Source organism: Cucumis melo, chromosome 12, assembly GCF_025177605.1.
Source record: "Cucumis melo cultivar AY chromosome 12, USDA_Cmelo_AY_1.0, whole genome shotgun sequence".
In the NCBI taxonomy this organism is placed as follows: domain Eukaryota; kingdom Viridiplantae; phylum Streptophyta; class Magnoliopsida; order Cucurbitales; family Cucurbitaceae; genus Cucumis; species Cucumis melo.
Window position 1 is genome coordinate 27,192,539 of NC_066868.1, and position 22,676 is coordinate 27,215,214.

Consider the following 22,676-nt stretch of genomic DNA (forward strand, 5'->3'; position numbering starts at 1 on the left):
TTAATTAAAACACAATAATATATAAGATTTTGCTATTATTATTTCATCAATCTCTCCCCAATATCATATCATCATCTCTTCTCTCTATTGGGAAATATATACTTAGTTTGTGGAGGCCAACTAGGATTTACAAACAATATTACTCGACAAATTCTAATTACTTGATGATCTGATCTTTGTCTTTTTTTCTTAAATGAGATAGTAATTCATTTGAATTTTGGAAGGTAATTAGAGTGTAACACTTGTCCATTTTTATTAATGTATAGAATGTGATCAAATGAGAGTTTAAATGGAGTTGATAATCATGAAATAGTATCTCTCTATTCAACGGGTCATATCACTAATAATTAAAAGTTTTTTTTAGTACAACGTTGTGTGGATGGAAATTGAAACTCTCACAATTACCGTTGAACTAAGTTTATCTTCGATATTAATTAAAAGTTAATTAACTAAGTAGACCACTTATTATTGTACCATGGATAACAATACATGTAATTGACGACCTAGATTGTTACACCAATTGATTAAGAACAATAATTAATCCATGATTTTAATATTTGGTTCAATTGATCATTTGATAAATGATGAAATGAAAATTGAAATAAAAAGTTTATATAATAAACAATAGTTGCATATATAAGATATGGGAAATTGTAGTTTAGTTTAAGGATGATGAAACTCACTTTAAATATGTATATATATATATATTTAGAGATGGAGAATTTTAATTTATTACATGAAATGGCATATTAATTAACATGATTTATATATATATAATTAATTACAAAGAGTATATATATATATATATTGATACAATTGAAATAATTATCTGAGTTTCTTGTCTTTGACAGGTCCTCTTGGGATCTTGTTGAGAAATTTGGCATCGAAATTTCTGTAAGATTTCTTGGTTTGAGAAATGGCCTTCCCAGCAAATTGATCAACTTCCTCTTCATATTTTTCGTATAGAAATGGCAAAGTTTCCAATGCTACAAATCCTTTATATATATATATACAGAAAAAATTAGGTTAAACTCTCTATAGTTCAATAAAAATTTTCTAAATAATCTTTGGTGGCAGTTGTATGAACTATTTGGAAAGGTTTTATTGAATGATAGAGACTCCCTATAATGATTATAGAGAAGCTAAATAATTTGTGATTGATGTTAGTGTTTGAAGTGGGTAATGAGATGTTTCTTACCGAAGTAAAGGAGATTGAGAAAGCTAATGTATGATCCAATCACTGATAAAAGATAGAGCGAAACAATTGCCTGAAAAAGTGATTAACAAACTTGATGAAATTGAAGTTTTATAAACTTCTTAGAGAACAGAAACAAATATACAAAAACTAATTAATTAATACCAGAAAGAACAGTGGGAGATCTTTTCCATAAGCGATATCGAAAATCTTGATGAGGAATTGGTTGATTCTTCTGTGCAAAGTGGAAGCAACGTCTTTGAATGTTGATTCTTTTAATATTGCTTCTGGAAACCGTGGAGGATTCCTAATATTGATTATAACATTATGGATATGATCATCAGAAATTAAATGTGAAATAATGTTACTGATGGATGATCATATATATATATATATATATGTATAATTACCATTTGAAAAATTCAGCACCAGTGCACCAAATGAAGAAGATGAGCATGGAGGTAATAGAGATATGACAAATGAGAGTGACAAAGTTGTATTCGACAACCTCAAACAAAAACCATAACACTGTCATTCCCAACAGTAATCCTGCTGACATCTTCTTGTCTTTCCATAACAGTATGTCCGCAACTGCATCATTCCAAACATTTTATGTATCCAAATGTTATTACTTTTTCTTCCTTTCATTTTCTCATTCCCATCGTTATCATAACAATAATACACATACTACAAAACTTACAAATGGTATTGACATGTGATTTAGTTCTACAGCTTTGTGTACTAAAAATTTTAAAATAAAAGATCGAGAAATCGTCCCAAGTCTTAGAAATTTTGATGAACAACAAACATATTTCAAATAATAATAAAAAAGTCGAGTCTCAAGTCTCAAACCTATTATGTTGATTAATGTTTTATAGCATTCGATGTTTTTTTTTCAACATTATTGTATTATTGTATTAGGACTAAAATCCTAATTATCTCTAAATAAACTCGATTCTATTCTCTCTATTAAGTATAAGCTTGGATTTTTTTTTTCACTTTAAATACGAGGATATAAGAATAATGCATATATGTGAAGAGCAATTAAAGTAATTAGGTACAATCTAGGGACTTAATTTTTAACTTACCTCTCCCTCCTCCAAAAATATCATGAATGGGGCGGCGGCGGCCGAAGAGCTTTGAGCGAGGTACAGAATCATCGTCGGAGTCGGAGTAGCTCGACATGATAAAGGATTAGAGGGTATAATAAATTGCAATGAGGGGTGGCTATAGGGGAAGTGGAAGTAAGGTTTAAAATGAGGTGAAGTATATATATGAAAGGGAGGAATGAGGGGTTCTAAGCTTGATAGTAAAGAAAGCTAAGGTAAAGGAAGGAATGGCTTGTGGGATAATATGGCTCTATGTGGCTAATGTGTTTGTCTTTTCCTTTTGCATAGCCTTTACTACAAGAAAGGGCAGTTCCCCCTCATGATCTTCTCTTGTCAATTCGTTTAATGACTCTTTTATATAAAGTTAACGGCTTTATAGTTAGTGTTGTATATATGAATCCAACACTTGGTCTATTCGATTCTTATTCTACGTCTTTTTTACTTTTTTCCAACGTCATGAACACAATTGCATGCAGTCTTTTGTTGAGATGTTTTCGTAGTGTAGTAGTAGAAAACAAATGTAACATAGAATCTTCGAAACAATAATGAAGGGGATGAAGGAATTTTTTTTCATGTGATTTTATTGTTTAGTGTAACTTGATATACTTTTTCAACCGGATGATTGAACATTTAATTGAATTTTGATGGCTTCAATTGGGCCTGCCCTATCCTAAACATCTAAAGCCCTTGAAAGATCAGACTCCACCCATTCGATACATCTTCGCCCCAACTTCCGATCCAACCAAAGAGGAAAAAGAAGGATTCCTGCTGGGCAGTATAATAATTAGATAATTTGATTTGGAATGTTATTTTATTTATATTAGGGTTAATTTTCTTTTATAATTTAAAGTAAAAATTTCCTATGAGGAATTATCAATTTGGAGGTTTTGATATGGAATTAACCATCCCAAGTTTGAATAAATTTCAACAAAATAGTTAAGTACTTAATTGTTTATTGGTTCTTGCCAAAGTCTTTATAGGTTTAACTATTTTTCAAATTGCATGAAAAAACAAAAGAAAGAAAAAAGAAAGAAAAGAAAATGGAGTAGAAGTGGGCCGATATATTCAGCCCAGAAGTGGATGAAGTTTTGGCCCAAAGTCGATGTGACGAATAAGGTTGCTATTTTGGAGTACTTTTCTACAAAATTGGAAGGAAGGCCAATCATAAATCAATTTTAAGAATAATAATTAAGCAACCTTTAGAAAAGAAATACAAATATAACAAATTCTACGAGTGATAAACTTATATGATTTATTGGATATCGCTATCTACGAATATACTACCAATGATATGATCTATCATCGATAAATCAATAGAAATGTACTGTCGATAGATTTTGCTTTATTTGCAAACTTTTTTAAATTGTTATATATGCTAATATTTTAATTCCAAGTTTCAAATCAAAAATTCAAAATAAACAAAATTACAGTGAAAAATATAATAAAAAAAAAAGAAGAGAATTTCTTTTTGTACTTCTCTCGAGCTTTTGCATTGAACTTAAGGGAGGATTCGAGTTTAGTATTGCATATATGAGTTGTATATATGAGATGAATATGGAATAAAAAAGTTCCCTAAGTTCAAAGTAGCAATTGACTATTACAATACACATCTATCAAGAATAAATTTTAATGAGTGACAGAAGCTATCATTAATAAACTAATAACATTGAGATATATATCTCATTAGACAATTTTTTAACTTTCCATTTGTTCTAATCTAAAATGATCCTTCAATAATAGACATTTGTTATAAAAAAAAACTATATATAAATAGTTTAATATGGAAACGAATGGAATTCATGATAGGTCACTAATGAAACTTCTTTTGAGTCAATGAATATAGATTTATTTATTTTAAAATTTTATCAGTGATAGATATAAAAAGCAAACCAAATAACTAATAAAAATACGTAAGTGACAAAAGTTTTTTTTTTTCCTTTTAATATAATACAAATATAGTTTTATAAACAATACTACAATAATAATAATAATCTATTTAGCTATACAAGTCAATCATAAAAAGTTCAATAAATACGATAGATGCATGAACATCGATGAATTTCAAGTTCTTTTACATAAATTTGATCTCATATTTTCACTAATGAGAATAAAATTACTATATGAAAAACAATGCATACATGTACGTATGTGGATTGAACTCGATAGAACGTATGGTCAACGAGTTGAATTAAATATTGATTCATATTTAATCCAAATAAAAAGTAAAACATGTAATCTATATTTAATCTATAACTAAATGGATTATTGAATAATAATTTATATATATTGAATCTAAGTTGGATTAAATATGAGTTAGGGTTGGATGGAGATTGATAAGGGAGGGTGGGGAGAGGGAAATGGAAAGGGAAAAAGAAGAAGAAAAGAATAGAGAATGCTTATTGCTTAGTGATAGTGAGCTAATGATTGTGAAGAGAGTATGATAATAGTTAATCAAGTGAGCATGCATACATCTACTAAAGTAAAAGCAACCTATCATCATCATTTTCAATGAATGACCCATTTCTATATATATATATATATATATATATATATATATCAATATCATCATTCTAAGCCAATTACCTTCTACCATTCATACCATGTATAACAAACCCTATAACTAATATTACTCATTTCAAGTTTTTCCTTTAAATCTTCACATCACTGCGTCTCAAATTTGTATCGATGAGGGTTTTTTTTTAACCGTTTACGATCCTAAACTTTCATTTTTCATATCATTATTTCACCGGCCTTAACATTATTTTGTAAATTTATGTTTGTAAAATGATATTTACACAAACATTTACGATATAACTCTAAAATGTTGTCTTACTTTTGTAGAAATGATGGTTAAAAAAAGGTCTAAGTATTGTTCAATTAATTCATAATAAAAGTTCCATCAACTAATTATAATAACATTCATCGATTTTATATATGTATGTATGCCTTTTATCATTTCTTAACCTTTTATAATCAGTAGAAATTCTCTCTTTTTTTTTTTTTTTTCTGATAAAATAAAAAAGGATTTGTTGAAAAAGTGTTTCATTCCCAAATGCTATTATTGGCGACTACTATGGGTTTCTAGGGACCTATGGTCATTCAAATATAAAGATTTAACAAAGTTGAAGGTCCGACAATAATGACATCTCTTGAGCTATATTTTACTCATCAACTATAGTTTTTGAACTAATAAGTGATTTAAAATATATATAGATAAAAGAAAAATGTTACGTGAAAGAATGAAAAACTAATTAACAATTCAGATTTCTCTACTCCCAATTCTCTATGTAAATTGATAAATAGTACCTTTTTAAGTCCACGGAGATTCTTGAGTAACTTCCAAGTAATTTTGATGGTCAATAGGATTTCTTAGAAAGAAAATAGCAATAAATTAAAAGGAAAAAAAAAAAAAAAACAAAACAAAAACAAAAGAGAGGTCTTTAGTGAAAAAAAGAAAGTGGTGAGTAATAGTTATTAAGGTGAATTAGCAAAAAGAAGGTGTAGTGAATGATGATATTCCATGTGGCAGCTGAATGAGAAAGAACTATTTCTATGGATGGAGATGTAACAATTATATTCCCATCAACCTCACCGAAAGAAAACCACAGTCCCCCATTACAACAAGTGGGCTCTCCATAATTTCATTTGATGCCAAGCAATGATTGAAATGGAAAAAGCAAAAAAAAAGTAGAAGGGAAAAGAATAACCAAAACAGAAACAATGGAAAAGAAAACTGTTTTGCAATGATTAGGGGATCACTTTTCATACGGATTAGTTTACGTTCATATTGACTAATTTTACGTAACAACTTACCTGAATCTTATAACAGTTGAATATCAAGAAAACTTATAAGATATTAATTCCTAAGTAGACGACTGTCATGTGTTGAACCTAAGATTGGAAATAGATCTATATTCATCATGCCTAACAATGGAAAAAGGGATCGGTTTTATATGGAAAAAGATGTAATATGCGCATTGATGTTTTAGCACGTTGTTGTAGCTGTCTTTCCAGGTAAATCAATGTATATGTAGTATGTTAAGCTTATAATTATAATTGAGTAACAAGTAGAGATGATTACCGTACAATGTGGAGAAAAGTGAGCGGAGGGAACTGTTGCACCTTTGAAATTTGGTGCAATGATTAAGAAGCCCAATTGATAGCACGAGAGATCTTTCATCTTTGAAGTCCACTATTTGTCCTTTTGGTACTGAGATTATCAAAGTAGCCAAAATTTCAGGACATTTTCTCTTCCGCTGCTACTGTCCCTTTTATTTGATAACCTACAAAAACAGAGATGTGAACATGACCCTTGATGATGATCTCTTGCTTTCAAGGCCTTCTCCTGGCTATAAATTGAGAAGCAACTTAAGCCATTTTCACCCAACACTCCACATCTCTCTATTCTATCTCCTCTCTACCTCTCTCTCTCTCTCTCTCTCTCTCTCTCACACACACACACACCCCCCCCCCTAAAGTTCAACTATCTTGAGAAAGAAAATGAAGGCATCACAGATTGCACTAAGTATCATAGTGATGTTTATGATGGTGGAGATCTCAATGGCAGTGACATGCAGTCCAGTGCAACTAAGTTCCTGCGTTAGTGCAATAACATCTTCAGTTCCACCTTCTTCGCTATGTTGCTCTAAGATTAAGGAACAGAGACCCTGCCTCTGCAAGTACATGCAGAACCCCACCCTTAAGAAGTTTGTGGCCTCTCCTAATGCCAAGAAAGTTGCTAGCACTTGTGGAACTCCATTTCCCAAGTGCTAGGAGGATTTGGTCCCCTCTTTCCCTCGAGGCTTTTTCACATCAATGGGACTTATTTAAGACTTCTAATTTCCTACTGTTCTGGGTCCATTATTATAACGCGCTTTATTACTAGCTAAAAGAATATAATCTATGTGTGTGGGTGTTTGACTTCAGTGTGTCTCTGTGGTTGTGTTACAGTGTTTGTAGTGAGATCAGAGAGTTAGATATTGAAATGGGGGAGTTGTGTTGAGTCCTGCTCTTATACATCCCTCCATCTTTGTCTTAGCTCTTGTACTCTGCAGATGATTGTTTGTAATAGAAATTCAGATTTGGACCAATTCTCCCCCCCCCCCCCAACTGTCATGAACTCGTAATGAAGAAAGAAATAAATACATAATCAGGAAAGTCACAATAAAAATAGGGCATACAGAACTCGTAATCAAAGCAGAGTTATATTTGGAATCACACAAGTGTCGGTGCAGGTGGGGACTAATCTAATCAAGAAGGAGAAATGAATTAAATTCTTTTATTCAGATTGAAAGTAATGATACGAAAAGATCAATCTTTTGTTGTGTCCAATCAGACACAATACAAGATATACAAAAGGAATCAGAAGGTAAGGTACTTACAAAAAAAAATCTATTTTCTTACAAATTAAGAAGGTTTGAAATTGGGTTCCATCCCATGATCCATGGTCTTTTGTCGGAAGGAACAACAAAATTGAGTTCAAACATCTCCCTGGACATGTTGCCTCCTTCACGAAACCCAACAAGCTTTGCCACTATCTCTGCACTGTCCTGAATATGCTTAGGGTCGTGAGGATTTGTCCAGAGTTTGTTTACAAATTGGATTTTCCTTTGTTTCCCTTCAAGCGGTACTTCCCATTTAATGTACAACGCATCTCTTTCTTCTGCTGTCAAACGTGTAGTTAATCTCTTTGCAAGAAACTCTCTTTCACGTCTCAACGCTCTCATGCTACATAAAAAGAAGAACAAGACGGAGGGGGGAGGAAGATTAGGGTAATCATTCCAATTAATCAAAAGTAAGAGGGTGAAAGGAGAGAAAAGAAACCTTGACGAGCGAGAGATTGTTGGCTCGTCTCCAACGTGAGCTGGACTAGCATTGCCAAATTCCGCTAGGTGATCGTGCAACCATGTTAAGCGCCTCATCTCTACTTCCAGGTAAATCTGATCAGCCTCGTCGCCCTTGAATAACAAGTAGAACTGAGACCTGTGAATAATGGAAACATAGCAAACATCCCATAACTCAATAATCTGCTGCCTTTGCTCCCTGAAAGTTAAATGCCACGGAACTTGATCGTCATCCTGGTCAAATGTGTTTTCATCACAATCTAATTTGTTGCCAGCTGCTTCATTTGCTTCCAGCTCAAGGACCTACATACGTCATGGGAAAAAAAATGCAGTCCTAGTGATGATTAGGAATGGCCACAAAACTTTAATGGATGAAATTCAACAACAATTGTGCACACCTGACAAACAAGTAGCTGTTTTTGATACTGCAGTTTGGCCACACGTTCTTTCAATTCTGTCACATATGCTCTTATGCTTCTTACGTTTTCTTCTGCTGCATTTTGGAACATCTTTTGCATTTTCTTCATGTTTACAGAACTTGATCTTCGATAACAAGGAGTGCTCTCTTTTGATGAGACATCTCCACCTTCTTCACTCTTTGTTGGGGTCTCTTTCTCAGACTCGCGCAGAATCTCAGATGAGATGACATCATCATTCTCAGGAGCTCTATTTTCAATATCGGACTCCAGTACTTGCTGGGAAGTTGTTGAAGGTGAGCATGGCGATCTTAAAAGGTTTTGCCGGTTGGTAATATTACTTGAGGCCAAAGGAAGCAATTTCTTCTTTTTTGTGGAACTTTTTTGTTTGGAGGTTGATTCACTGCTCATGAACTGCTGATAATTACTTGGTAGAGACATTACCAACTTGTCAATGGACTTCTGAACATTTTCAAGCTGCTCCTCTAAATTGGCAATGGTGCTACCTTGAGAATGAAGCCGTGTTATCTCTTCCTTAAGATTAGCACCTACACTCTGGTTAGTAGCAATGACGCTCCCAACCTCAACCTCTTTGGGTTCTGAACGGACTGATCTCATTTCTCTTATTTCAGCTTGTAGTTTGGCAATGGTTTCTGCGGCATCTTGGTTCCCCAGTCTGTGACAAGCCACCTCCTTTTGCAATACTTCGAGGGCTCTATTAGCTTCCTCCCCAAGCTGCTCCTGGAGATGTTCCAGCTTACGAATTTCATGCATAAGTGTGAAAGGAGCAGTAGATGATTGTCTCATCATTGACTGCCTTAATATCATGCCACGGCCAAGGTCCTTGCTGTCAAGTCTCTGAGACAATGCACCAGTAAAGGACAAACACTTCTTCACTGGAGGACGGGCAGATTCAATTGGGTTAGAACCCTGAAAACAAAAATGGATGTTATTTCATGATCTCAAGGCACGTGATATATTGTTAAGGAAAAATTTATTGTCAGTGAGTACAAGAAGAGAGGAGGGACAGGGAGAGAGACCTGCTGGTCCTCCTCAAGTTTTCTGCGGAGCTCATCAACCTGGGATTGGGCGAGGTCTCTTTCTCGTTTTAATTCTTCAATCTCCATTTCCATCTGGATTTTAATCAAACGCTAAGTTCTGGAAAATTCACTCAACTTTATGTAGAGAAATTGTCAAATTGAATTGTAAAGTTACCTGTTGGATTTTTAGATCTTTCTCCCGTTTTGGATCAGGAGTGCGCAGTTCTGCTTCTAGCCTGGCAACTTCCTTCTGTAAATGTTTGACCAATTGTTTGTCCGACACAACCTGTTTAAAAATTTTCAAACAAAAAGTTAACGGAAATCCTTTTGCATAAATTAAAACTGTGGTGAGCACAAATGTCGTTATTACCATATTAACTTGGGCATTATTAGTCACTTCCTTTGCCCGGGTGGCAAAGTACAAAGTATTCCGTGATTGTTCAACATGAGTCAATGCTGGACTCAATGTGCATATAATGGCGGTTCGTGCATTTCCACCAAGCGAATGCTGCAATATGCGGGTGAGTTTCGAGTCTCTATAAGGTATATGACCACTTCTCTTTCCAAGACTGCAACAATAAACAAAAACTTTAGATGCAATATAGAAGAACACTGCTGCAAAATGTTTCAAAACAAAAACATATACAGTACAAAATATATATATATATATATATATATATATATCAGATACAATGAATGTAAATTTTTCTCACGAAACAAATTCTGACCTTAGCTTTCTGATCACAGTTGTGAGCGTCATCAAACTAAGGTTAATATGACAGCCTTCTCTTAGCCTAGCACCATCAGCATGTGTTTGTGAAGCTCTCTCACTTCCAGCTAGATCAACAAAATTCTGCATGATGTTGAAATTAGTAACGAAAAGTTATTCAAAAAGTATCAAGATTGTAGATAAAAAGAGTACAAAAGAATTTTTCCTACCAAGCTTGCTACAAAAGACCTAACACAATCTGAATTTTCTCGTAGGGTACTTTGAATTGTCTGCACATACAATCAAAAGAATTTATTGTACAATCCAAAAGCTGAAAAAGTAAACCTTTCAGATACGACCATCAACCATAAAACTAACCAGCCTTATTATCTGGTGTGACCGAGAGCTATAGTCATTCAAGGCAGTTTCACCAACTTGTCTTTGAGCTACAGAATAAAATTGAGCTAATGTTAAAGCGGTGTATTATGGAGGACATTGGGAAAATTTAAGTGAGGACACGATAGTTCTTACCCTCACAGATGCTAATCAATTGTCTTAGATGTTGATCATTATTCGCGGTTTCCTCTACTAGTTTCTCAACCATTGTACCTTTCTGCATAAAGAGAATCACAATTCAGTAGATGGTAAAACAGAAATTATTCAGTGGAGCATATTTCCTTTAACCCTTATACATGTTATTATGAATGGTACCTCTGGGTCATCAAGAAGCTTTAGATTCCGACCTGATTCTGTATTCAATAGATCCCTGACGTTCTCATTGTATATTTCAAGTCCTGAAATTCTTATGGTAAAATCTCTCTCGGGTGTCTGTTAAATAACCAAGGATAGCCGATGATTACTTAAGGTACCAAAGTACCAGCAGAATATAATTCCGTTCAGAACAGTCAAAACTTACATTACTAATATGTTTGTAGATATCATTAACAGCTTTCTCAGTTATCCCCCTCATTGTAAATGTCTTTCCGCTACTAGTTTGCCCATAAGCAAATATGGTGGCTGCAACATAAAACAAAATACAGTCATTTGAATGTATAATCACCTAATTTGGGTGTAAAAAAGATGAACGGATAATTCTTTAAAATACCGTTGATGCCCATTAGAGCAGATAAGGCAACATTCTTTACTCCTTCCTCATATACTGCTTCAGTCAAAGAAGCGGGACTGAAAACTTTATCAAATGTGAACGAGGCCGGTTGAGCTTGACGTTCCTGAGGCTGAGGTTTGTACACAATCGTATTATCATCAATGCACTCCCATGCCATGTGATCCTTCGCTTGCTGCTCCTTTTTACTCAGAGGCCTTAACCGCACAGTAACAACGATCTTCTCTTCCTTAGATCGAGGTCCTCCAGGTGTTGACGCTGGCGTCCTCTCTATTTTAGAAGCTGGAGTTGCAGGAGTTTTGATAGTCATCGTGATACTTTATATCTGCCTATTTCTCCCTCACAGGCGCACCAAAATACTGAAATGGTAGGAAAGTGATTAAAGATCTAGAAGTACTTCTGGAAATAGCTAAAATAAACGAATTTACAATAACCAAACTCATTTATCCGTCAAATAAACGGAGTTAAAGCAAATCAAACGTCAGTGACACCAACAATGTAAAAATTTAAGAAGAGCCAGCCAAATTAGTAACATTTCTAGTCTATGCCTCCATATATTGAGCTAAACCATGACTAAACTAGTTGGAGTATCGTGGGTGATTCCGATCTTAAAATTTCTACATGTTCAGAAACCCTAAAAAACTCAGTGACACATTGTTTGAAGTCCGATTGAGTGGAAATGGAAACTTCCGCCTCAGTAACTCACTCAATAAGCTTAGAAATGGAAGAAATGGCAGAAATACAACAAGCATTCTACAGAAACAAAATCAAAGTAGTTCTCAAAGCAAAAAAAGAAAATCTAAATTCAAGAAAAGTATTAGTTCTCACATTAAATTCGAGCAGAATTGTTGGCGTCGGAACTTAGAATAATATGGCCAACACAATCTGAACTCGCAGGGACAGAAGAGAGAGCTATGAAGTTGCCTTATCGGGGTTTTTGGATAGGAATTTGAGAGAAAGAAAGAAAGAAAGAAAGAAAGAAAGAGGAGAGAGAGAGAGAGAGAGAGAGAGAGAGAGAGAGTATTGCTTGTCTCTCCGAAATGAAAAGGCGTTTGTGTTTTGCTGTGCGTACGATACGACCAATTAATTTGAATCCAGTGCTCCCAACGGCTAGTTTTTCTTTTTCTTATTTTTGCTAAATTGTTTTTTTTTTTAATAAAATAATAATAATTGTTGTTTACAGCTTTGTCGATCTTTTGCATTGGTGGAGTCTAGTGGGACCCGCTTTCAAGATGTAACCGTTTGTATTTTCAATATTCTTTTTATTTTTATTTCTTTAATATATAGTTTTTACAAAAGACAAAATTAATAAAACTTATCTTCCTAAAACGTCCCTTAACTTTACACTATTTCTCTTTGAACCTCCCCAATTAGTTCATAGCTATTCCATTTTTGTTATGAGTTCAATACTTTTTAAGAATTTGACTACCAACAAAAGTTTAGTTATACTGACGGTAATCATCAGTTGATCAGAGTCGATTTTTTTTTAATCTTACAAAATGGTCAACGAACTGACCATAATTGGTTTAATAAATGTTCAAACTAACTCGACTTCGATGAGTAAAGGTCGAGTCGGTTTAACCCTTAAAAATATTTTTTGAAAATTTTCGATTTAAAACTTTTCGAAATTGACCTTGACTGGCTCCTCTCATTTTTCTACGATCAACTTTGGTTTGGTCGGTCGGTTTGATTTTTCGGTCTATCATGCTCACCCCTAATTGACACCTACTTTGGCAATTGTGTCGTTTAGATAAATATTGTGAAGATTCATAAATTTTACCTGTAATAAATCTTAAATTTTTTTAAGCTAAAAAATATCTAATTTTTCATTTCGCTAATTTGTTTCGTGAAGAAATATATATATCATGCATGTAAAATTTTCAAAGGAAATATTAACAAAGGATATAAATTGATTAACTGCATAACAAATAGTATTTAATCGATACAATTACAAGTTGCACAATATTTTTCAAACAAAATTTAAAAAATGGTATAATTGTATATATTATTATACTAAATAAATTTAGAGCTTGAGTACAAATTAATTTGTTTCTCTAGAAGTTATATGCATGAAAAGAAAAAAAATCATTGAATTATAAGTCTCACGATGAAATTAAATTGTGACATTTTCTTCGTTAATAAAGCATTCTTCAATCGTCACTAATCTATTGCTTGGAGTACTAGAAAAATAAGGTTTATTTGATATAACATTACAGCATATTAAGGTATTAGACCAAATCTATGATCAAACAAAGAAAGTCACATACCTAGGATCGAAAGAAAATCTCTCCCTAAGACTAAAAGCTTTCTATTATAAGTTTAAATCGGCTATTTAATAACCTTACAAGAAAATAAAACAATTAACTAGTTAATACTAAAATACCAATTGAACGTTAACTAATCTAAATTAGCGAACTAAATCTTAATTAAAATGTATTGGATTAACAACTAAACTAAATATTGTTTTTTAGCGATGATTGACCAAATTGTTTTCGTGTTACATCAATGTTCACATGCATGACAATGATGTTTGCATAAATAAGACTTATGTGTAACCTGAACTCTTAGTTCTTGGCATTAATTGATTTTATGAAATACGAAAATACATTCATGTTTCTTGGTTTAGTGGGTTTCGTCATTCTTTTTCTTTTCTTTTCTTTTTTTTTTTTCCTTTTGTTGTAGGCCTTGTATCGATTACTTTGATTTACATCCAATACATTACCTTATTACATGAGTATTGGTTTAGGGTGGATGGTTCGTGCCTCATGAAGATTTCCTTATCTACCTAGTTTCAAGAAAATTCTATGCAAAATGGTTTATCAAAATTTTGAAATCCAAGGACCGAGTGCTTGACTTCTCTCAATTGCACCCCTTCCTTTCATCATCTGCTAATCTGATGCAAATACATGGTGGATTTGATCAACCATCTACGGAGGACTTTATTGATTAGAGAAATGTCATGGACGAGATCCAAGTGTTGGCAAGTTAGTACTTGAATGTCTTGTTCGTTTTGTTCTCTTTCTATCATGAAGATTATGGAAATAATCATGTGACCCACAACATAACTTGTACATTTTGACATTTTGACATTCTTTGTTGAAAAGAGTTCCGTTGCATTTTTTTATTTGAAGTTTTAGTCTAATTATCTAAGCTGAATATGAAAATAAAATTACTTTCTTTTTATTTCATCGAATAATTTTTTTAGTAGAAAAAGGATATTTTGATTGCTAATTCGTAATTCTCTTTCTATACATATTTTATTTGAGATTTTATGATGCTTGAAGTTGAGGCTAATGCTTTTGAGTCAAACGTCTTTTCAACGATCGGAAGAATAATTTTCTATACAACTTTAATACAATTAAGAAGAGTGGAAAAGTTTTGTTATACCTAAAAAAAGCACTTATGATTGATTATGGTTATTGACTGTATTAGTTGAAAGCGTGTTTTACAAACCAATTTTATTAAAGTGTTTTGAAAATTGCTTTTGAGCAAACATCCAACGGGCAATGGGTCTTCTTTTGAAATTATTAAGTTAATTTAGTTTCATTCATTTTAATTATAGCTTGAAAAGTTCCAATTTCATATCCTTTTGGTCGATTTTCCATAAATTCAACCAAGTGGAATAGAAAACAATTAAAGAAAAGCTTGCAAATAACAATTAAAACCAAAGCAAAAATTGGATAAATTAAAAGTATAACATACAAATTAAATAAACATTTGAAAGTAATTATAATAAAAGTTTTTGGACAAAAATAGTATTTTAACGTTTGATTTTAATAATGGCCGAAAATGACTGAAATAATTCTTTTTCTTCGTCAAGAACTGGAAAAGTAGATTGAAAGAAATTTTATTTTCCAACTTCATTCTTAGACTTTGAATCCCACCAAAACTTAGTTTTATATTAGCATTAGGGTAAATTTTAACTATTTTATTTATGGTACGATAATTCTTGGAAATCGACGTTGAGAAAGTAAAAACCCTAATGTTAGTTTTAAGAAACAATTGAGATTAATAAATTCTTAGTGGTTTTATATTTTTACATTTTTATATGTTTGACGTTAAAATAAAAATAAATCGACTTCTCTATTTTATTACAAAAAGATAAAAAAAAAAAACATAAAAAACAAATGATAGAATCTCACTAACGTCGATATACTAAGAATGAATATAAACTTGTACTATTAACTTTTGGAGGTTAACTTTAATGACTTCAAAGGTAGATTTTACTTTGAATATTGTTATAACATTTCTATTAACATTAATACTTGACGTTGATAGACATTCAATGGTCAAGTCCTGGTTGGAAAACAATATTATGACCATTAATATTATGATTAATTTGAACTTTGATTTTATAAAGTAGAGATTTCAATGAGGAAGCAAATTGATCCAATTGAATTAAAGAATACAAATTGATTAAGAAGAAGAAGAAGAAAAAAAAAAAAGACACAACGGTGGCTTCTGGGGTAGATTTAATTTCATTTTCTCCTCACCCAAAGACTATATAAAACGGAGTCAACTTCAACTCAATCAATTTCACATTACACGAAAATAAGATATTTCCAAATTTTCCCTTCTCCACTTTCCCGGAAAAAGACGCCTTTTTTAGTATAATGTAAAGTAGCGTCAGCATAAGGAGACCATTCCAATTCCGACTTCCATTACATCCAAATTCTAACCCCTCAAATCCTCTCTTCATGTTCATGGTCCTTCTTCACGCAAATGAAATCCTCCGTCCTCTTCTTCTTCTTCTTTTTTTTCGCGATACTTTCGTTTCATCTTCGTCTCTGTTTTGCCGATGATGCACACGAAGAATTCAAAGCTTGCGGTGTGTATTACAACTGCGGTGAATTGGTTAACATCTCCTATCCATTTTGGGGAAATGAGCGCCAATCCTTTTGCGGTCGAAGAGAATTCAGCCTCACTTGCGAAGACAATAAAACCACTACGATTCAAATCCATTCTCGGAAATATATTGTTGTGAACATCAGTCAATCGGATCATAGAATGACGATCGCGAGATCAGAGCTGTTCGATGATTACTGCCCTAACAATGAAATTGGAGTGGCGACGTTGGATTTTAGTCTGTTCAAGTATTCTTCGAACGATCTGAATCTGTCCGTGTGGTACGATTGTCCGATGCTGCCGGGAATCCCGCCGAATCTGGAATTTGAGTGTGGATCGGAAGGGGAAAGAAATGGGAGAGCGAATTATGCTTTGGCGGAGAATGAAGTGATGAATTGGAGTTCATATAACGGAGGTTGTAGAATTAAAATCGAAGTGACGATTACGTCGAAGGTATGGAGGGAAGGGAAAACGAACAGAACGATAGTGGTGGAAAGGGGAATGAAAGAAGGTTTTGAAGTTGAATATGGGGATTTTTACACCATAGCTTGCGAGGGATGTAAGGAATTCGGGGGGGCGTGTGGCAGAAACGCAACAAAAGAATTTCTATGCATTTGTAAAAGTGGAGATATACATCCTTATGTTTGCAAACCTCCGCCGGCTACTTCTCCGGGTATGTTTTCTTCTCTATTGCATCATACTCTCACCGGCGCAGACAATGGTATGCGTATGCTGTAGAAAAATTAGTATTTTATGGGTAAGAATTAGATATCAAACCTACATATTTAGAGGTAACAAGACATATTCCTAAGTCTAATTTTCAAGAACAAAATAAAATCTTTATCCGACGTAAACTTAGAATCGAATCTTTGACTTCTAAAGATGTCATAAGAATTTAATTATTAGATTAATTATCATTGAGTTAAGCTCGCTTTAATCATAGTTGAATAAAAAGTATAAACTAAAATTACAAAACATAAGGTATATTTAGTAAAATTCTATAACTTAAAATCTCCTTTATTAGTGGTTAAAGTAGTCACTTTTTAAAAACTTAATGACTAAAATAAATCAAAATTATGTTTAAACCTTTCAAATCAATGACGTAATATATAAATATGAGTGTTGTATCAATTAAAATCACGGAATAATACTTATATCAAATTAAACCTTGAACTTATATAAATATATCAATTTAAATTCTCAAAATTTTTATAAGTAAAAGGTTTAAATGGATATAATCATGTAATTTAAATTGACACATTTTTATTTCAAATTTAAATCGATATAATTATTAGTTTGAGATTTAAAGTGATACTAACTCTCAAAACTCAAACTTTAAATTGATTTAATTATTAGTTTATAGTTTAGATCGATACATAATGTATAAATTAATATTTTTTCCAAAATTTATATTAGAATCTCTTGAAGTAGTTAAAACAAGAATGGTTTTCTTTATTTTATAAGAAAAACCATGGGCAGCGCAGCAATACATTGGGCGTAAAACTCATTCTATGTTTTTTCTTATTACTTTTTAATTGGTGTTTTATTGTAGCCTTTTGCTATTGATTTTTGTAATCATTTAATAAAAAAAAACTACTTAGATATTTATCTACTAATTAAATAACTATATATATATATATAAAAAGTAAGAACAAATTTCTGGTAAACAATTTGCAAAATTCTTAATTAAAAAATAGACCTTAAGAGGTAAAGAAAAGATATATAGATATAAATTAAGGACAATAGGGAATAGTGGTTAAACTAAAAGTCAACATAGCGAGCAGTCAAACTGGTGATGATCTACATTGACCAATGAAATTGAGGGTTGTGGGTCCACGTGGCTTTAAAGTTAAGGCTAAGCTCGTTGGAACGTGTCAACAGCTGTTTGTGTCTTTGGGAAGGGGAGAAAGGGATCTCTGGTTTGACCATACGAAGATTGTTTATACACAATGAATAAATTGACAATACAATACCACTATGAATAATATTAGCTTATGCACACGATATAATTGATAATTCTAGTTTAATACCCTTCTATTTTGACCTCTTCTTTCTTTCTTTCTTTTTATTTGATTGTTTTCTTTCTTCTTCTTTATGTTAATATTTGTTTCATTTGAATGTCTCATCTTATTTAAATTATCAGATAACATCTAGAATAAATTAGTTATAAACTTTGTTTATTAAAATTCATAACAAGAAAAAAAAAAGTTAACAATAATTTATACTTTTCTCGGTTTGATTCTCATCTACTTAAATTAAAAAAAGAAAAAGAAAAAGAGAAAAAAAAAAACAATCTTATTCATCTTCACCATTAAAAGAAATGATAGAAGAACATTTCTGTAAAGAAAAACAAGATGTGAGACATCCAGTGTCTCACCTCCCTTAGGTACAAAGGGGAGAAGATGGATGGAAATGAATAAAATAGAATGAGACCTTAATGAAAATTTAAATTTAGCTTAGTCGTTAAGATATATATACCATCTATCTAAATTTGAAAGTTAAAAATTTCACCTCCACGCGTACTTAAGAAAATAATAGTATCAATTAGGGATCAATATTTATTTTGTTGGTTTTGAAACCAACAAGATAACCATGGAGAATTTATACGAACAATCCAATCCGGGAAAAAAATGAATTTTATTTACTATTAAGTTTTTTTTTTAAATTACGTGTTTGTTTAGTTAACTTGGTGAACAATACAAAAAAGAAGGGGAAAAAAAGTCCACAAAATTCCTCAATTTGTTTCTTTAGTGTAAGTCAAATGTTTCCCATTGTAAGCTTATTCATTGTTCTTCTACCCTTTCCCCCCTCTTTTATGACGTCAATATTTCATCATACAAAACCCAAGCAGCTTTGATTTCATTGGCTACTGATGATTCGTAATTTTATTCTTTACACAATATTAATAATACTAAACCAATCACTATTAGTTGCGTTTTAAGTAATACTATTACTCAAATTCATTCTATTTTTCTTTTCTAATGTAATATCCTTTTGATTTCTATACATGCCGTCCTCCAAAACAAACTTCTAGTCAATTTTTTACCCACTTCTTCCAAATTTAGATTAAATCCTTTTTTTCCATTCTCCATGACCAAAATTCTTCCAAGTCTTTTATTTATTTATTTTTAGTTTTTTAAATGTAGTGGAGAACTAAAACCTACTTTTCATGATCAAATTTTGCCGCCCAAGTTGACTGTTTTTGTAGCTTTGCAAAAATAAGGCTCACAAAGTTTTTCTTTGATTTTGTGGGAGGTGAAGAAATTGAAACCCCACGTTTAAAAGGAACTTGCCTTTTCTCCCCCTCTATTACAATTTCATTGAGGAAGCAATCTTAATTTTTATGCCACAAAATTCTCAAAAAAATAAAAATAAAAAAACATTTTATGATCGTTCCCATTTGGCCCACCTTCAAGTCTTCTAAATGACTTCTAAACTTTGCTTTTGCTTGAACCATGATTTGTCTTTTCTCTTCCTTTTTCCAAACATCATTCACAAAACCAAAACACCAAGATTTCAAGAACTTAAAACAAGAAACAAACCCCTCCAAGTCTAATTCAAAAAGGGTTGGTTTAACTCACCAAAAACACTGGAAATTCCCCTTCAAAACCTCTCTCCATCTTCCCACCTTTCTTCTTCTTCTTCTTCTTCTTCTGGTATCTTTCATTTATGGATTTCATGAAAATCCCTTTTCTTCTAATCATCTTCTTCATCATCTTTAATTGTCAAACTCTGTCCTTAGACCAAAAGTTTGAAGCTTGTGCTCCGAAGTCCTGTGGGAATGGTCCAAATATAAGCTACCCTTTCTGGATAGCTCATTCGCACAGCCCCTTCTGTGGATTCCCAAGCTTCCGTATTGCATGCAAAGATGAAAACCCAATTATCAGAATTTCAAATGACGATTATATTATCAGAGATATTTCCTACAAAAACCATTCTTTTCTTTTGACAAATGCTGCGGTTTATGATGCGAACTGCCTAACTCCTCTACATAATTTCAGCCTCCACCGAACTCCATTCAGTTATAGTCCAGATCATATTGGTTTCTTCTTCTTTTACAATTGTACTTCTCTTCCTCCCAATTATAGCTACCCAATTGACTGTTTTAGCACAAGCAAACTCCATTCATTTGGTGCTTTCCATGAAGGATATTTGGAGTTTATGAACTTCTCTTCCAATTCTTGTCAATCCTCTGTCGAGGTGCCTTTGGACTTTAACAATGAGGATGATGATTTTACTGGGTTGTTGAGGAAGAATTATACTGATCTCTTGAAGATGGGATTTAGTTTAAATTGGAGAGCCCAAATTTGTAGCAACTGTGAAATAAGTGGTGGCCGATGTGGGGTCGAAAAGAACCAGTTTGTTTGCTTTTGTCCTGATGGACCTCATATCAAAACCTGCAAAGAGGGTAACTTTTTAGAGATCTTAGTTCTGTAAAATAGGAATGACCCGAATGGTTAAACCTTAATTCTTGGTCTTGCTTATAAAATAATTTTGCATTAATCTGCCTATACTATTCTATTTCTTCTGAGTTCGACAGTTTTTCCCATTCTTTTGATAAAACAATCTTGTCTAACGATTTGCTTCCCATGGCAGAAGAAAAGAAAGGATGGATGAAACCCGTCATAGGTAAAAACTAGAACTTGATTTCACATGATAGACATTATCATATGGTTGAAAAGTGTGGTAACTTAATTAAATAGTAAATGGAATGATATGGCAGGTGTTTGCTCTGGTATTGGAGGTGTACTGTTAATGGGTGTAGCCTCTTTCATCTGGTTTTGTTTGCACAAAAAGAAGCTTGCTCGTTCTTATACTCCCTCCTCATTTCTCCTGCGAAACAATTCCAGTGAACCTTCAACGAAGGAACTTGAGAAAGGAGAAAATGATATGGGGCTACCTTTGTTCTCTTATGAAGAGCTTGAAAAAGCCACAGACAAATTTAATCCAGCCAAAGAACTTGGAGATGGTGGCTTTGGCACTGTCTACTATGGTAAAGATCACAGTTTTTGATATACATCGCTATACTAGGAGTATGAAGTTTTGAATTCACTATTTGATCTCTTCACAGGCAAACTCTCAGATGGGCGTGAGGTTGCAGTGAAACGATTGTTTGAAAATAACTACCGACGAGTTGAGCATTTCATGAATGAAGTTGAGATCCTTACTCGTTTGCGCCACCCACATCTAGTCACCCTTTATGGATGCACCTCTCGACTTTGCCGTGAACTCTTGCTGGTTTATGAATTCATTCCAAATGGTACTGTTGCCGATCATCTTCATGGCAACCGAGCAAAACCTGGTGAGCTTCCATGGCATACAAGGTTGAAGATTGCCATAGACACAGCAAGTGCTCTGGCCTTTCTTCATGCTTCTGAGACTATCCACCGAGATGTTAAAACCACCAACATTCTTCTTGACAACAACTACAATGTTAAAGTCGCTGATTTCGGACTATCTCGCCTTTTTCCTACACAAGCCACCCATATTTCAACTGCTCCACAAGGAACTCCTGGCTACGTTGACCCGGAGTATCACGAATGTTATCAACTTACAAATAAAAGCGATGTCTTCAGCTTTGGAGTAGTATTGGTTGAGCTGATATCTTCGAAGCCTGCAGTTGATATCACTAGGCACAGACATGAGATTAACTTGTGGACAATGGCAATCAACAAGATTCGAAACGACGAATTACACGACTTTGTAGACACATCTCTTGGATTTGAAACAGATGAAACAGTGAGAGATATGATATGTGCAGTTGCAGAGTTGGCATTTCGATGCTTACAAAGTGTGAAGGACACAAGACCGTCGATGTTGGAAGCTCTGGAAATTCTAAAGGACATAGAGAGTCGAAGTAGTGGCAAAGGAAAAGAAGAAGACATAGGCATTTCACACGAAGACGATGTGCTGCTGAAGGATGGCTTAGTTCCAGAGTCTCCAGATTCTGTTGTCGTGCCTTGGATGAGCAAATCATCAACACCAAATGGCAGTAGCTAAGTTTTTCCTTTGTGGGTTCATGGTAAAGTAGATGTTAAACTTTAATAGCACTGCCTAATCCTTTTTGTTCTTTCACCCATTATTATCAGCTTTCTTAACCCCCTTTTTAGGTTAATCAGATGTACATATTTGAGATTGAATGTAAAGCTCGCGTTATCATTCTCCATCCACTTCCTCCCGCGTGCTACTGCTCATGAAAAAAGTAAGATAAGAAAAATATGAAGGAAAATAAATATGTTGATTGTATCCAAGGTTACACTATAGTAATAAAGATTATAATAAATGAAATAACAGAGATCTCACAACACATATACCTTTTAAATTTTCTTTAAAATAATGTAGGGCTAAAATAGACGTTTTAAAAACTCATAATTAATGCCCATATTCTAAAAATCC

The 22,676-nt window shown here is 33.1% G+C and overlaps 3 protein-coding genes and 1 long non-coding RNA gene across 5 annotated transcripts; 2 read left to right on the forward strand and 2 right to left on the reverse strand.

Annotated features, from left to right (window-relative positions):
* Positions 1 to 573: 573 nt before the first annotated feature.
* Positions 574 to 2,556, reverse strand: LOC103499764 (reticulon-like protein B9). Its single transcript, XM_008462882.3, has 5 exons — positions 2,284 to 2,556; positions 1,606 to 1,786; positions 1,361 to 1,502; positions 1,199 to 1,268; positions 574 to 995 (listed from the first exon to the last, which is right to left on the reverse strand). The coding sequence occupies exons 1-5, from the start codon at positions 2,378 to 2,380 to the stop codon at positions 826 to 828; spliced, it is 660 nt and encodes a 219-aa protein (XP_008461104.1). The 5' UTR covers positions 2,381 to 2,556; the 3' UTR covers positions 574 to 825.
* A 4,178-nt stretch (positions 2,557 to 6,734) lies between these two features.
* On the reverse strand, positions 6,735 to 12,487 carry LOC103499603 (kinesin-like protein NACK1). The gene is made up of 14 exons (XM_008462669.3): positions 12,264 to 12,487; positions 11,418 to 11,794; positions 11,229 to 11,329; positions 11,024 to 11,140; positions 10,844 to 10,925; positions 10,691 to 10,758; positions 10,543 to 10,602; positions 10,332 to 10,456; positions 9,974 to 10,172; positions 9,779 to 9,889; positions 9,604 to 9,696; positions 8,546 to 9,493; positions 8,128 to 8,450; positions 6,735 to 8,031 (listed from the first exon to the last, which is right to left on the reverse strand). Exons 2-14 carry the CDS (start codon positions 11,743 to 11,745, stop codon positions 7,704 to 7,706), a joined length of 2,883 nt encoding a protein of 960 aa, XP_008460891.1. The 5' UTR covers positions 11,746 to 11,794; positions 12,264 to 12,487; the 3' UTR covers positions 6,735 to 7,703.
* LOC127144340 (uncharacterized) lies at positions 8,980 to 9,925 on the forward strand. The gene is made up of 2 exons (XR_007815996.1): positions 8,980 to 9,121; positions 9,196 to 9,925. It is a non-coding gene; the product is annotated as an uncharacterized LOC127144340 (long non-coding RNA).
* A 3,670-nt stretch (positions 12,488 to 16,157) lies between the features above and the next one.
* LOC103499532 (LEAF RUST 10 DISEASE-RESISTANCE LOCUS RECEPTOR-LIKE PROTEIN KINASE-like 1.2) lies at positions 16,158 to 22,450 on the forward strand. Of its 2 annotated transcripts, none has more exons than XM_017043842.2 (4): positions 16,158 to 16,953; positions 20,877 to 20,909; positions 21,004 to 21,273; positions 21,352 to 22,450. In XM_017043842.2, exons 1-4 carry the CDS (start codon positions 16,158 to 16,160, stop codon positions 22,278 to 22,280), a joined length of 2,028 nt encoding a protein of 675 aa, XP_016899331.2. In that variant the 3' UTR covers positions 22,281 to 22,450. The 2 variants fall into 2 exon arrangements, with proteins under 2 accessions (XP_016899331.2, XP_016899332.2); XM_017043843.2 differs by lacking the exon at positions 16,158 to 16,953 and adding an exon at positions 17,889 to 20,688.
* Positions 22,451 to 22,676: the final 226 nt, after the last annotated feature.